General features: G+C 49.3%; 6 protein-coding genes across 6 annotated transcripts; 4 read left to right on the top strand and 2 right to left on the bottom strand.

The window, feature by feature from the left end:
• Positions 1-123: 123 nt before the first annotated feature.
• Positions 124-1,355, top strand: ppm1 (protein C-terminal leucine carboxyl O-methyltransferase ppm1; the record flags this gene model as incomplete). Its single annotated transcript, XM_056910408.1, has 2 exons — positions 124-382; positions 541-1,355. 2 exons carry the CDS (start codon positions 124-126, stop codon positions 1,353-1,355), a joined length of 1,074 nt encoding a protein of 357 aa, XP_056766112.1.
• A 136-nt stretch (positions 1,356-1,491) lies between these two features.
• On the bottom strand, positions 1,492-3,235 carry N7458_007025 (cation:proton antiporter; the record flags this gene model as incomplete). The annotated part of the gene is made up of 6 exons (XM_056910407.1): positions 1,492-1,875; positions 1,937-2,477; positions 2,534-2,705; positions 2,760-2,885; positions 2,941-3,147; positions 3,202-3,235. The coding sequence occupies 6 exons, from the start codon at positions 3,233-3,235 to the stop codon at positions 1,492-1,494; spliced, it is 1,464 nt and encodes a 487-aa protein (XP_056766111.1).
• Positions 3,236-6,301: 3,066 nt separating this feature from the next.
• N7458_007024 (SUN domain-containing protein) lies at positions 6,302-7,723 on the top strand (the record flags this gene model as incomplete). The annotated part of the gene is made up of 2 exons (XM_056910406.1): positions 6,302-6,640; positions 6,716-7,723. The coding sequence occupies 2 exons, from the start codon at positions 6,302-6,304 to the stop codon at positions 7,721-7,723; spliced, it is 1,347 nt and encodes a 448-aa protein (XP_056766110.1).
• A 773-nt stretch (positions 7,724-8,496) lies between these two features.
• N7458_007023 (uncharacterized protein) lies at positions 8,497-9,656 on the bottom strand (the record flags this gene model as incomplete). The annotated part of the gene is made up of 5 exons (XM_056910405.1): positions 8,497-8,690; positions 8,769-8,987; positions 9,049-9,156; positions 9,211-9,523; positions 9,606-9,656. The coding sequence occupies 5 exons, from the start codon at positions 9,654-9,656 to the stop codon at positions 8,497-8,499; spliced, it is 885 nt and encodes a 294-aa protein (XP_056766109.1).
• Positions 9,657-11,737: 2,081 nt separating this feature from the next.
• N7458_007022 (uncharacterized protein) lies at positions 11,738-12,103 on the top strand (the record flags this gene model as incomplete). Its single annotated transcript, XM_056910404.1, has 2 exons — positions 11,738-11,740; positions 11,807-12,103. 2 exons carry the CDS (start codon positions 11,738-11,740, stop codon positions 12,101-12,103), a joined length of 300 nt encoding a protein of 99 aa, XP_056766108.1.
• Positions 12,104-12,760: 657 nt separating this feature from the next.
• On the top strand, positions 12,761-14,590 carry N7458_007021 (Zn(II)2Cys6 transcription factor; the record flags this gene model as incomplete). Its single annotated transcript, XM_056910403.1, has 4 exons — positions 12,761-13,052; positions 13,178-13,288; positions 13,345-13,822; positions 13,885-14,590. The coding sequence occupies 4 exons, from the start codon at positions 12,761-12,763 to the stop codon at positions 14,588-14,590; spliced, it is 1,587 nt and encodes a 528-aa protein (XP_056766107.1).
• Positions 14,591-15,506: the final 916 nt, after the last annotated feature.

The raw sequence follows: 15,506 nt of genomic DNA, 5'->3' as shown, positions 1-15,506 counted from the left end.
CTTTTCATAGATTTCCAACGAGATTTATTTGCAAGATTTGAGCCAACGCCCCCCAGTGACGCTATTCCCGCCCCGCCAGTTCCCCACCGCGTCCGAGCTCCAAGCTTCCTCCACCTACCCCTCATGGCCGCATCGCAGATTCCAAATCTTAACCTTCTTCGTCGAGGTCGCGGCCGAGGGCGCGGAGGCAGTCGTGGAGTCGAAGATGGCCACAGTACTCGCACGTCTGGTAAAGACCGTGTCGTACAAGGTACTGACAATGACGCGAGTGTCTCTCGCCTGAGCGCCGTCGAGCTGGGATATCTCGTTGACCCCTACGCGAAAGCATTGACACCGCCGGGCTCAGCGACGAGGAGGTTCCCAATTATCAACAGAGGCATGTGTTCCCTCCTCATAGCAGAGGACAATTGGAGCTGACGTGAATCTTCCCCCGAGCAGGAACCTACGTTCGTACCACCGCAATTGACGAGCTCGTCGCGCGCTTTCTCGGTCCATACTCCCCTGAGACTCAGCACCAGAAGAAACAGATAATCTCGCTAGGTGCTGGGTCAGATACACGTGTTTTCCGGCTCTTTACCTCCAGAAGACCATCCGATGTCATTTATCACGAAATTGACTTTGCGGTCAACACGGCAGCGAAGATTCGTGCAATTCGCTCAACGCCGAATTTACAAAGGGCGCTAGAACTTGATCCAGCGAGCAACGACGTGACTGTATCAGAAGCAGGTGATGCGCTACACACCCCATTCTACCATATCCACCCCTGCGACCTACGATCGCTGTCGCCCAATCTCCCTCTCTCTGAAGCGCTTCCAGGTGTGGACAGGACCCTACCGACATTGCTCATATCGGAATGCTGCCTAATATATCTGTCTCCAACTGAGGCTGCTCAGGTGGTCACTTTTTTCACTGGACATCTCTTCGGTCCTACGTATGCGCCCTTTGTGGGCAGTGAAGAGGTGCAGAGTTCGCCGATTATCGCCCCTCTCGGGCTGATCTTGTACGAGCCCATTCGACCGAACGATCCCTTCGGGCGGACCATGGTGTCCAATCTTGCGGCTCGAGGAATCCAATTGCAGACACTTAATAAGTATGCCTCGTTGGAGGCCCAGCGAGCTCGATTACTTGAGCAAGGCTTCGAGGCCGGTCAAGCTGCCGCCGATATTGATTTCATTTGGGAACGCTGGGTAAATGAGGAAGAAAAAGAGCGAGTCGCCGGGCTCGAGATGTTGGATGAGATGGAAGAGTGGCGACTGCTTGCTCGGCATTACTGCATTTCATGGGGATGGAGGAATGGCAACAATCCTGGGGCGTTTAGTGGGTGGACGACCCTGCAAGCTCAACCGGGCGAGTAATGTCTCAAGCATGTTGATTGGCTATACTGCCATATGAGTTCATGAATGACTATGTAAGTAAACTACATGACAGCCAATTTCAAAGATTCCAAGAAGGGTCCAAGATTGTGAACAAGACCAGCTTGTCTATAATTGTTCATGCCCGGGCCCCGCTGGGGTTTGGTATCAGGGGCTGTTCTTGTGTCTGCAATCCCCATTCACCCTCTCCAATTCGCTTCCCACGATATTTGACCAAGTTGCCCACGATTACGGGGCCAATGATGGTATTGAGAAGGATAGCCCACACCGCGGTGATGAAGCCGTCTTGACTCACATAGCTCGTTTCATTATACCCGACCTCTATGATAAGAAGCCCAATCTCACCTCGTGCCACCATCGCCGAACCAAGAAGTAGCCCAGCCAGTGATGCTGGACCATATCCATTTTTCTTGTTGGCTGTCGGCGAAGCAAGGGCTGCGCCAGAGTCACCCTTCGACGAGCTCAAGAATTTCCAAAAAGGAATCCATAGCCCGACAATGAACTGCGTGAACAATTAGACTCTCTTCGGTGGGTACGAAGATATGGGTTGAGGTTTTTCTTACTTTCGCAAATGCCATGAGCAATGTAAACAGAATTCCTCTCCAAATTCGTTCTCCTGTCCAAAGCTCCACAAATGGAATTGCAAACCCAATGCTGGCAAAGAAAAGTGGCTCCATGAGATACTTCTGGGTATCAAGGAGGTACAACTCGAAGGTATGAATGAATTTGGGACTCTTGTCGGCGTTTCGCTCCCCCTCTTCACGGCTCATCACGACAAATGGACCATCTGGATGCGTGCTCGGCAAGTACGTGAGAAACGTACCAGCAAGGAATGCACCGAATAAGACCGACGTGCCTGCATATGCAGCAATGCTGATGAAGGCAGATAAGACCAACACCATCAAGAGGATGTTAGAAACATGGTCAAACCTTGCAAACTTGTGCTCAATCCAGCGTCGGAAAATCGGTGCAAAGATCCACTTCGTGAAAATCGGCGTGAGGATTGCCATGGCCGCAGAGGCTACGATTGGTCGACCGATGATCCAGCCGAGATTTACGTGGCCAGCATCGGGCCCAGAAAGCTCTCCCAAGTCTCCAATGACGCTATTGGTGTTGCGTGAGAGACATTTCTTGCGGCATAAGGAGGAAGGCTCTCTTACCTAGACAACACAAGGCCCACCACATCGTCAATCACAGCGGCACTCACAAGTACTGAGCCAACTCGAGTTTGTGAAAGATCAATCGCACTCGCAGCAGAAGAAATAACGGAGAAAGTAGTGCCCAAGGAAGTCGCCGAGAGCGCAGCACCAATGATGAAAGTCTCAACTGCGCCTTCAAAGTATTAGTCTCGGAAGTGTTTGAGGTCAAAGAGAAAGGAGAACATACCATATCCATACCCCAGGTATAATAGTAGGTAGGAAAGTCCAATCGGGAAAAGGACACCGGTAGCCGCTGCGAGGGTGCTAAGGAGAAAGTTTTGCTTCAAGAGATCCAGTCTCACTTGCAGGCCACCTGTTCGTCTTTAGAATCACCATTAATGTAAATCAATCCTGCGGAGCTCGGATACCTTCAAATATGATCAGGATCAAGCCAACGTACCCAATGGCGAGGAACGTCTGCTGCCATGGATACTCCAAAATATTGGCCAAGGGTTTCCCATATATAATTCCGACAGCAATTTGGCCAATAATACCGGCCCGAATGATCTTAGTCGAGATCCATTCTGCTAACGATAGAAGGAAGAAAAACGATATAATAATCAATATCTCGACAACTGCAGATCATGGTTAGCGCGAGTCCTGAGGAACGGCAGATATCGAATACTTACTACCAGGTTCGTGGTACGCAAGAAAACCAGCCATCACCGAATCTCCCAGCTACGACTAGTACGGTGTATCCGATCAGAGTAGTTTGAGAGGGAAACAGTATTTTCGCACAGAAAAATCTCTTAACATGTCGGTCTGGGCATTTTCTTGGGCTTCTTGGCTTCTCGACTTCATCCACGGTACGTCACGTGCTACCACCGAGTTGATGACATCAGCACTTAAAATAAGAATAGTTATTTGGATCTGGGGTAAATGACCATAGATTGAACCATGGCAAGTATAGTGTGAGATCGTCGTAAAATCGAAGGAAAATGTATGGGGTTGCGCTGCCTGTTTATCGCAAAGTGGCTTATTTTTGCCGCTGAAGTATAGCCTACGCCAACTCATGATTTAAGCCTTCTCCTTTGAGTCGTTCGTCTGAACCTCTTCAATTAATCACTACGACAATTGACTTAGTGATGTTTGATATCAGTTATGTTACTTTTGTGTCATTGAACCCCTCCATCTGATAAACTGGCACTGTTCCATCAGAGAGCTTTTACCTTTAAACAATATAAGCAGCTCAATCACTTTCATCCAGGTCACAAACTGAAACGGATTGAACGGTGAACTTCTGGCCTATGGCACGGTAAAACTCCCAGGCCCAGAAATTCTTGCTCCTGGGAGCTATACCAGCGTTCCCAGAGCGCTCGTAGCCCCCCAGCCCAAGAATAAATGGCGTGACTCCCAAACTTAAGCCTTCCTCCCCAACAGTCCGCCATATCACCAGATATCACCTTGATACTAAACAACGCAGTAAAATACACAAATTCCATCCCCCTCCTCTCCAGCTTGTCCCACACTTTTCCATCTAGCATCTAGTCTATTCATATGCCTCCCCGCATGTGTGATGCCCTCGAAGAAGCGAGACTTGCAGTTGGTTGAGTGGCTTGAAGCATTGCTTCTGAAGCATCTGTAGTTTCCCGGCGAGTCGGCTGTGTATCGTCAGTTATGGGAGTATCGTAAGAAAATCCTTGGGGAAGGCCATAGAGACAGACTTTGGACTCTTTATCTGCTAGGTGCAGGTCTCCGTGAATGAGAGAAGTTTGGCGAAGCCCAAGCCGTGTTCTGAGACGCTTGGGATCGACAAAAGCGAATACTCGGTGAGAATGATATAGACAGAATAGCTTCCTTTCATGTGGTTAACCACTGAAGAATTGTGCTCGGTCTGAAAGAAATCCGAGGCCCCTGGTGCTCGAAGATATCGATTGGAACTTTTATTTGATCTGCTTTCCATGGGATCCGTCAAGCTTGTGGCATAGGGCCATGACCGAAGTAAGATAACAGGGTTGACAAAGTGCTCTTTTACGAGGAAATACATGAGTCTTATAGATACTTCAGCGATCTAATTCCCAAACAGACTATTGATTCTGTCTCCTACCTAAGGTTGAGATTTATATCCATTCCGCTTCTATCACCATCAAGATTAGTCAATACGAGACGGCTGAGAACTGCATCTTGATGCCATTGGTACCTAATTGTATCTTCAAGCTCTGATTATGGGGCTATAAAGTACGGAGTACTCCGTACATAAAGTGGAATCACGAATGCCTCCTTCGCTTGTAGACTTCTACTCCAGGGTGTCTGTGAGACCGAGACCAGCCAAAGGTGGAGATGAAGGTTTTGTCTCCTCGGAGCAGACTTAGTGCGTGTCGATGCAAGTCTCTGAAATGGTTTGACATGCAGCAGAGCCAGACATTGCTATCAAGACATAATAATCCACAGCTGTGTCAATTGAGTGCGAGTGGAACCATTGAGAAACTTGTTGCGGCGGGTTTCATGGCCAAGCTTTGGACAAGCTTGAGCCCACAACGCGGCGCTGTTCCAGCACGGGGCGTGCTCGGCATTCACGAATCTTGGCTGACCGGAAGGATGTCCGTGAGTCCGTCGACTCCGTCCAGGGCCTGCTATTCCAGATTTGTCGTTGAGGCCATGGAAAACCCTAGCCGGCTAGACAAAGTGGTTTGATTGGATGGACTAGGGGTCCCTCTGAGATCCAGTGTCTATCATGATCAACAAGTCTAGATCATAAAGGACCTGATGATTTTGATTGTGATGGACTGGCATTGGAGGATAGGCGATCCGAGGAGAAGAGGCCCCGTTTGCTGACGCTGGAGAAGGGCATTGGTGTGGGGCGCTAATCATTTCATCCTCATCGCTTCGCTCTCGAGTGTTCACGAACAATGGATACAATGTCGGATAAATATCTTGATAGAATGGTTGTTAGCAGGAAAAAGTGGACTATGATTGGAGGGGACAGTGTGGTGACTGGTGACTGGTGAGATGGTGAGTGTTCTTTTCTTCTTTCGCTTCCACTTCTCACCTCTCGACTTTCCCGCAATCCTCCGTTTTTCCAACGCGAGGTTCCTCTGGCGAAGGGTTCATGCCCCCCAGTGGATGCAATTTCCATAAGGTTATTGGCTTCTCTCCACTTGCCAAGCAGGAACCGCCGGGGTCTCCAGGCTGATCATTGGACAATAGTGGCACTACCCCTGACGCTAAGCGACTAGCGGCCTCGACTAGCGGCCTCATGTGGCTCTCTGCGAGTGGAGTTTTGCTCAGGGGCTCGTTTACCATTGACGGAGCTTGACACTGTGAAAAGAGTGACCCCAAGGCATCGCAGAGAGTTCCTGAACGGGTCAAGTCGGACTCCATCAGGTTCGTCCCTGGGGCCACTCAGGGTCTCTGCCTCTCCACCAAAACCCTGAAATGAGGGTGCTCCAACTGGATTGAGTTAGTGTCGTCAGTCGTTCCTGAGCCCAGTCATCCAGCACCGTAATCGGGACCTGTTTGGCCCTTTTCCAAAGGATTTGCTCACTTCTCAGTGGGCGCAGTGCTCTGGGCCTCTGACCCTTTTCTGGCTGACCTGCCCATCTCATCCTGGCCTTCTTTCTCTCCTTTGACCTCATTCTCTGCGAGCTTCTGTGTCCCCCTACCCTCGGCCTTGGGCCATATTCCATTCATTCACTCGTTTGATAACTCTTACATTCGTTTCTTCACTCATTCATTCTTGGCGCTTCTGATTTCTGCGAATAAAAAACCGAAAAACCCTCGCTCGACACCATGAAGTTCGAGATTACTCCCGCCCGCGCAGCAGCGCTTGTCGCACTCATTGCCAGCGTCGAAGCTGCGCACCACGGCCATGCCCACCACCATGGACACGCTCACGATGCCCGCATGGTTCCGGAGAACAATACCCTCGAGAAGAAGAGTGGCCAGTGCCAGTTCCCTACCGATGCTGGTCTGGTCGCTGTCACCCCCAATGAACAGAACGCGGGTTGGGCCATGAGCCCTAACCAGCCCTGCAAGCCTGGCAACTACTGTCCCTATGCCTGCCCTCCCGGTCAGGTCTCTATGCAATGGGATCCTGAGGCGACCTCCTACTCCTACCCCATGTCGATGGTAAGTTTGTACTCCTGGATCCACCTGTCATATGCAAGGGGGAAACGAGGTGGACACCTACTGACAGCCGTATAGAACGGTGGTCTTTACTGTGACGAGAATGGCGAGATCCAGAAGCCTTTCCCCAGCAACCCCTACTGTGAGGATGGTACTGGTGCTGTGCAGGTCACGAACAAGGCCGGCCAGTCTGTGGCTTTCTGCCAGACTGTCTTGCCTGGTAACGAGGCCATGCTGATCCCAACCCTGGTCGAGGAACTTTCCACTCTCGCCGTCCCCGGCATGTCTTACTGGTGCGAGACCGCTGCGCAGTACTACATCAATGCCCCCGGTATTAGTGTTGAGGAGGCTTGCATCTGGGGTACCAGCGCCAACCCCACCGGTAACTGGGTCCCCTACACTGCCGGCGCCAACACCGTTTCCAATGGCGACACCTACGTCAAGATCGGCTGGAATCCTATCTACCTGGAGCCCGCTACTCCCTTCCGCAACGTCAAGCCCGAATTTGGTATTGAGATTCTGTGCGATGGCGATGGCTGCAATGGCCTTCCCTGCCGTATCGATCCTTCCACCATGGGTGTCAATGAGATGAACGCTCCTGATGTCTTCACCGGTGCTGGTGGTGCCACTGGCTGTGTTGTCACTGTCCCCTCTGGCGCCAAGGCCAACATTGTTGTTTTCGACCTTGGTGGTGGCTCTTCCAGTGAGACTACGTCCGCATCTCCCAGCTCGACCAGCACTAGCAGCACTGTCGCTCCTACCTCTACCACGGAGTCCTCGAGCTCCACCTCGTCTTCTTCGACCTCCTCCTCTTCCACCTCTAGCCCCGCCAACTCCTCGACTGGCTCTGGTACCTCGGCCGTTGATTCTTCCAACACTCGCCTGCCCAAGTCCAGCCCTACCAACAGCTACACCTACCGCCCTCACGTCTTCACTGGTTCCGCTGAGATCTCATCGGCTTCTTCCAGCACTAGCTCCGCCGCACCCGCCAGCACCTCTCCCGCCCACAATGGTGCCGCCACTGCCGCTGTCTCCATTGTGAGTGTGGTCTTCGGTGCCATGGCCGCCCTGACCCTGAACTTCTAAATCCGTCCAGGATCGGCGCATGCCCGACACGAATACTCGCAACTGTACAGATGGCTTGCGAGTGCACCTACACACCCGAAACCGTCCGCCGTGGATCTCCACAACGGCAGACATGCATTTATTCGATTTCTCTGCACCTAATTTTTCACTTCTAATACCCCCTCTTCTACGATTCTACCGCGCTCCCAACGGGAATGCGCACTTTTAACTCATGACGACTCTTCCACGTTGCCATTTTCAAGCTTTCACGACATTACACATAACTCCCCATATATCCCTTGTGGCTCCTCAGCCCTGTTTTTCTATTCTTACCCCCTGCTAGTAACAGCTTCTTGGATATCCCTTCTTTCTCGTTTTTCTCTGCTGTGCATTGGGTCTTATTTGGGTCTACGTTCGACGATTGGTGATGTTTTTGAGCCGAGCGAGTTCAGATGGGGTCATTGGTTAGACATAAGAAATAATTGAAATTTTTTCCAAATTCCATCTTCATCACTGCTTACAATTCTTCATGATGCATGTCTTGCTAGTTTGTGCTGGTCCCGGACAGGGTGTGTGCAAGTAGATTGTACGCTTCGCTTACTAGTACTTGTACCCATGAGGATCATGGCACTATAAATGGATATACCCCTCTTCGGCTATTATTAATAATTCAATAATATTTTTATGCCTTCAATCCTATGAATATGTGTGGAGTAAGTTATGTGTACCTTCTGAATACCTCTCCAGGCGGATCGATCAGTCTCGAGTCAGCGAGTCTCAGATTGATATTTCTCTCAGGATTCCCCAGCAAGACCTTCGGCCTTCTCAATCTCTTCTCTACCCAAGCACCACTTATTCTGTAGATTGATATCCAGGCTCATAGCATACACATCCTTGGGCCACCATTCACCCCAGCTAGTGAGGAAAATCTGCTCCGGGTCTACAGGGATATCATTGCGGGTGAAAGCATCAAGAAGGCTCCGAGCACCTATTCAATGTGTAAGAAATTGCTCTTGGAAAGGAGTGGTTAAGCACGGCGCGGCCGGCGATGAGATAGAACTCATACCTTCAGGAATCGTCTTAGCATCGGGCATGTCCATACTCAGACCGAAGTCCGTGGCGAGCTTCGTGCTGGGCACGAGACCGGGGGATACGGCGACGATGGTACACTCCGGTAGATGACGACGCCAGTAGTGAGCGCCCAACAACTGGGTAAACTTGGACGCGCTGTATACTACTCTATTACCGGCGCCGGAGTTTGCCTTGAGGTCGACATCCAGTGTTTCTTAAGTTAAAAGTCAGCCAGCGCCTGGTTAACGATATGAATGTAGAATGCCGAAACTCACTTGGATCCTGTCCGCGAACATTCCGGATGGCCCCAGAGGAAACGATGACAATTCGCGTTTGAGAGGCGATCAAAGTCTCACGGATCAAGTGGACCAGATAATGCTGGGCTGATTGATTATCAGAGTCTCAAGTCTCATAGTCCCCAAGCAATTAGCACTTACAAAGATGGTTGACGACAAACCCATCACACCATTGCGATCCATTCGGGCCAGGACCCTTAGCATTGTCAAGTGTACCAGCAGCCAAGAATAGATAATCAATCTTGTGCCGATCCAGCTGAGCAAGAGCCTTCTGAACGAAAACCTGCACACTACGCAAATCCTTCAGGTCAAGTGGCAGAATGTGAACAGAGTGCTTGGTAGAATCGAAGCCGAGCGCGTCATACGCAGCTTGTGTTCTCTTGGTGTCTCGCGCGCCGAGGATGAAATGGTATGGCTCGGACTGTTCAAGCAGCTGCTTGACGGATTCGAAGCCCTATCGATTATATTAGCCATTTTCAGAGTAGAATGACACCATCTTATGCCAAGAGCGTGCTAAGAGGGCTCGTGCGTCTTACCAAGCCTGATGAGGCACCTGTTGCGATAACGGTCTTTGCGTTTGAGCCCATTTTTTTTGACTCAATCTTGGAGATATCGACAATATGCAATCAATGTACAGAGATTTGATAGAAGAGATGGATGTTCTTGCATTGCTCTGTCGGGTACACCGCTGCCCTTCCCCCTCGGCTTACAAAGCGATCGTGTGGGGAAGGGCAGGTTGACGTCATGAAAGAAATACCACCTTGATATACCTACTTTGGACCAGATCAAGCTCTTTACGGAAGTCAATCAATGGAGTGCCTTTCAAAAACTTCATTTTAGATGCAATTGTATTCATATTAAACTTTTTCCGGTCGATACTTCCTTTGCCCCTCATCGTACTTCCAGTCTCATGCACATTAAAGATAGCTTGAATACACTTTGCCAATCAATGCCTTTCTGTGTCAAATGAGGTATAAATGCTGTGTATTTTGGACTGGAAGTGACGCATCTGGTTTATACTAATGTCTTCAGATCCCACATGTCCAAATTCAACTACTTGCCCTCGCTTTACTCTACATTGCAGTTATGGCTTTTGTTTCTAGTGTTCCTTGAGCTGCATCAATCGCTTGCGTAGTGCCATAAGCGATTAGTTCTCTCAAGTCATAGATTACCCAGCTCCAGCTGAGCAAAATAGGCCTAGGCCAAAAATGGACGGAAAATCTATCCCAGCAAGAACACATTGCGAATGAAGAAAGTCAACAAATGTGGACATGATTAGCAAGAAGAGACCCCGAATATAGTAATTAATTATTGAAATAACCTCTGTAGTGATGGCGACAAATAAGATACTTGGATATAAGTACCTGGCTTGTCAGGCAGCCCACGACTACCCGTGTCGCTCTTGTGGTCCCCCTCTCCACTCCTCGCGTTGACCACCGGCTTTAATGTTCTCCATCGTATTTATACCTTCGCATCTTTGTAGCATCTTTGTATCTCATCTGTAGCATAATTGTGGCTGAGTAAGGAGGGCGTTTAGAATCGTTATATTGACTGCCTATCAAAGTCTGATCTTGCGCGCGAATGACCTACAGATTGAACAACCAACATTTTGATGGACTCGTATCTGATCTTTCAATCGGGCGGGCTGGGGTATTTGACTAGGCTGAGAGTCGGAATCAACCACATAATACTCGCCCTTCTCCTAATTACCTTTGAAATCTTTATACGCCATGCCGAACTTCGCTGCCCGAGATTTCTTTCAGGTAGGGAGTGAGATGATCATTAAGACTTGTCTCTCTGATGCTCCCCTTGACTCGCATCGGACATATGACTTTCAGTAGCTCAACTCAGAAAGCAATAATGGCTCAGCATTCTTATGGCCATCAGGAAAGCAGAGCAAGAACTATACTTCCATGCTTGCTGGGGGACATGTCTCTACTCTGCACTGTCGCACATGTGACAGTAGTTGGACTCCTCTAAGAATGTTACCGGACAGACTGTACAAGCTCAACAAGACATTTAATGGCGAGTAATACGTCTGGATTGTGACTTGGTGGTACCTAACACATTAGATTGGATTCCAAGACCGACATCGGGGACCTGCCGCGCACTTCGTCCAGATTACGAGGATTGCACGTCGACGACACAGCGCAATCTTGTAGGGAGCCCCATCCGCATTCTCCCAGGGGTATTAGACGGAGAATACCGCGAGCGATTGGAGAACGCGCCTTGGGTGTCAGCTCTCAAGTCAGCTTTGGCTGGTGCTTTAAGATGGAAACGAGAGAAAGCTAGTCCTAAAGGAGCTCTAGTGTGATGGGGAATACCAGGGATTTCCGTGTTGTGATTGGCCCGCTCGGTTTCTGACATCATAGGTCGCGAAGAGAACTCGCGCGATTCCTAATTGGGGTAGTATAAGGCTCTAAGTTTGGATTGATGGGTTTGTAGTTGCACTTTTATCGGTTTTCGGTGTTTCAGTTCTCCAGTGCTATCTTTGGATCACAGGCGAAATGTTTGTGTGTGCTTGCGGAGATTAGCCTCTGTAGGGGCCCTATATAATGCGGCCTCGCACAAGAAGGGTGGCCTTTATCGTGTTTGCAAAGCATCATCACGCTGTTCTATACACCTTATCAAATACACATCTTTTCACCAATAAGCCCGATACTACAAAATGGTGGGTCTAGGTCAGCTATTGAACTCCTATGGAACTCGATTGAACTAATATACATCGCTCCTGCAGGCCCCAAGCATCACAACCGCAATGGATGGCACGATAGAGCTTCTCAAACGTGACGCCAGCTCACCCTCAAACTTCCCTCTCTATGTCTTTGCCATTATTGTTGGCTGTGTTGCAATCGTTCTCATTGGATTCGGCATCTGGACCATGTACCACGGAATGGAAGACGGAACATTCCACGACATCGGCTACGAGCAACGAAAATACTTGCGTGAAGTGCGACAGAGAAACATCAACAGTCTGGCAGCCATAGCAAGAAGGCCGGACATGATTGTCCCTATTGAGGAATTGAATTATTGATGGTCTGATGGGTTATGGATGGGCTGATCGAGGAGTCGACGTTGATCGAAGAAACGAACATGGCATATGGCGTTCAGGTTGTTTGATATTTTGGCTGAGGAAGCGCTACATCTGGAGACTTTGGTTTTAATTCTGCGGCTTGAAAACGCAGAACACGATTGATTCTAGGGTTCGCATTACAGCTTGCGCAGGGTGGACATGGCGCTTACTAGGATATTCAACCAGTGCTCAGACTTTGTCTCGAGAACTTTCAATCATCTAACATTGTTTCATTTGTCTTGACTCCCAAGATTTTCCACTATCTCTTCCTTCTACCTTGTCATGCCTTTGCTGAAGTCCCCTTCTGGTGAGAACACTCTTGGGCTCACAAACGGGCATGTCATAGTAAAAGTGAAAAGCATCGCTTTTTATCCAAGCTCAGCCGGCCTCGGCTACCAAAACTTCACTATAAAAGATCCGTGGCATCGCTAATCCAAAAACCCCATCTCCTAGTTCTTCGCAGGAGAGCCATAGAGTTGTGGCCGCGAATGGGAAGCCCCACCGACGGATCCACTTCCTCATCGGCTCAGTCAGCAAAGCGACTCACTCCATTCCACCATCTACACGGCTTTTACCCCATCCAAATTGAATGACTTGCAACTAGACACTCCATCCACGATGGATCATGGGATCGATGGCCCGTGCTATACCTGTCGCAACCGCCGCATTCAGTGTGACCAGTCCGGAAGGCCCTGTGGCAAATGCCAAAAAGCCGGTCTGGAATGTCTCGACAAAAGACCTTTCAAATGGGTCAAGGGCGTTGCGATTCGCGGAAAGCTGCAGGGACACTCATACGAAAATGCGAGTTCATCTTCTACGAGTATAAAAGATAAACCCGCAGGGTCTACGAAGCCAAAGCGTGCATTGATGCGGACATCTGCGCGACGCGATCGGCGCTTCGATTCTTTAGGTATGGTTGGACTTTTTCCTCGGCGCAAGAAATCTTTGTATTCGGCAACTTGAATTTCAGAGCGCTACTGCTCTATGTTCTTTGGCTCAAAGTATGATTAACACAGTCCTAATGTGGGTATCCAGGGTCCACCTCTGGCAGCAGCTCTGCTCCGTCCTTGCCAGGTCTCTCATTAATTATTCAAGATCCAACCTTTTCGGCTTTGGATAAGACGTCTAAATACTATATCGATTACTGTAAGTGGACAGAACTTTGATCAGCACTTGACACAAATTACTGAATAAAACAACAGATCATGCCCGCATCTGCCAGCTTTTCATTGTATATGACACGGACAGAAATCCCTTCCGAAGCCTCATACCCCTCGGCTTGAAGAGCCCTGTCTTGATGAAAGCCCTTCTTGCGCTAGCAGCACGCCACCATGTCAACAAAGGCCAATCTTTTCATGAGCCAGAATCACCAACATCACCACAGCTTGTCACTGCGAACCGTCATGCACTTGCCTTCAAGCATCAAGCGATGGAGGCGTTGTCAAACTCACTAACAGACCCCAATCTATCTAAACAAGATACTACCGTGGCTAGCATATTCCTTCTGGTCTTTCTGGATCTTTTAGAGTCTGGAAGTGACGGATGGAATTTCCACTTGGAAGGCGCGAAGAATCTCATCGCTTCCACTTACCCTCAATCCGGATCCCAGTCTGGCATAAACCACGGTCCAGGACAAACAGTGCAAGAGATCCGTTCCTTTATAACCAAACAAATTAAAGTGTAAGTCATTCAAAACCCCTTCATGTGTGTTAATTCCGAGTCTGACAGTCCTACCATGACAGCATTGAAACCCTTGGTGCCACCTTCTTGCGGCCCAAGTTACTATCCTATTTCGACTCCTTCGAGCAACAAGAGCGCCAGCTCCAAGAAACAATCGAGAGTTCTTTTCTTGGATGTCCCGATTACCTTTTAAGCGCGATGCAACTACTCTCCATGCAACGGGATAGTATATCGGACCCGAACCACCTCGACAAAAGCACCATGGAGTCGCACATAAAAGAGACGAAATCATTGCTCGAGATGACTCAGAACTTTGACTGCTATGCCTGGGCATCTGGCCTGCCACAATCACGCACTCCTTCGCCAAGCGAGATCATCAGTCTCTGCTCGCTATCGCGGTCCTATAAAATTGGCACCTTCATCTACGGAAGACGGATACTGGATGCTATGACTGGAGAAACGACAGTGCTTGATGATATGGTTGCCGAGCTGCTGGGGCTGATTGACTCACTGCAGAATGATCAAATCATGTTCAAATGTGTCCTCTGGCCCATTTTTATTGCTGGCTTGGAGTGCAAATGGCAACCTCAAAGAGAGTTCCTCATTGCTTGCGCAGAAAGATTTTGGGACATCACCAACTGTCTGAATGCAGTCAATGCCGCGAAAATTCTGCAAGAATACTGGCGTCAAACAGATGCCTCTAGGCAAGGGCAGTCGCAGTGGATCTTTGACATCGGTCGCCTGGGTCGAGATTGGCTCTGGATTTAGAGATGGCAAGACACATGAAACATGATTGATGACGGACATGAATTTGAAAAGTTTTACATATACAGCTTCGGCAATTACGACTCGATATCATGATAACATAACATTAGCAAAATACCCTCAAAACCAAAGTTGTTGGAGGCCATATCCCATGTCCAGTTCTTCCCAGTAACCTTACCCCCATCCTCCTCTGGTCTAGTGGTACATGACTAGGTAATTATTGTTCTATGGAAACTATCTTCAGAACTACCGAGCACCCACAAGGGACTTGAATGCTTGTAACAAATCATTCTTCAGATCCTCCCAGTTCTCCAGGCCAACACTGATCCTCAGCAATTTCCGGTCCACTCGAGCATCAGACAGAGCTCGCCACTCAATCAGAGACTCGACTCCACCAAGACTCGTAGCATGCTGGAAAAAGTGCAACTTGCTCGGCAGCGCACGAGCAAAGTACTCCTCGTGCAAAATAACGGAGAAGACAGGACCAAATCCATTAGGCATCTGCTTCTTCAACCAGGGCTCGTCCTGGAGACTAGCATGAAATATCTTCTGCAAGACAGCCTGGACAACGGCCTCTTCAGAGCCCGGCACAGGAGAAGGCGCATTCAAAGCGCCATCAAGCCATGAGATCAGTCTAGCCGAGTTCTCACTGGCGCGTTGTACTCGAACCTCGAGTGTCCGCAGACTCCGTGTGCCAAGCCAGCCCTCCAAATTCCCAAGGACATTGCCCAAAGCCATGCGATCCTCGAAAAGCTGCTTAGCCCAATCATCCCGCTTTACTGCAAGAACACCGCAGAGCATGTCGCTGTGTCCTCCGAAGTATTTTGATCCCGAGTGCATGACAATATCAGCGCCCCACAGGAACGGGTCTTGTAGACCAGGAGGTGCAAAGGTACTGTCAACAATGAGGAAGGCTCCA

The sequence above is a fragment of the Penicillium daleae genome, assembly GCF_028827525.1.
Source record: "Penicillium daleae strain IBT 16125 chromosome Unknown utg000006l_segment0_segment0, whole genome shotgun sequence".
NCBI classification, from domain to species: Eukaryota; Fungi; Ascomycota; class Eurotiomycetes; order Eurotiales; family Aspergillaceae; genus Penicillium; species Penicillium daleae.
Note: the sequence above shows the minus strand (reverse complement) of the source record. Positions and strands in the feature narration are given on the sequence as shown.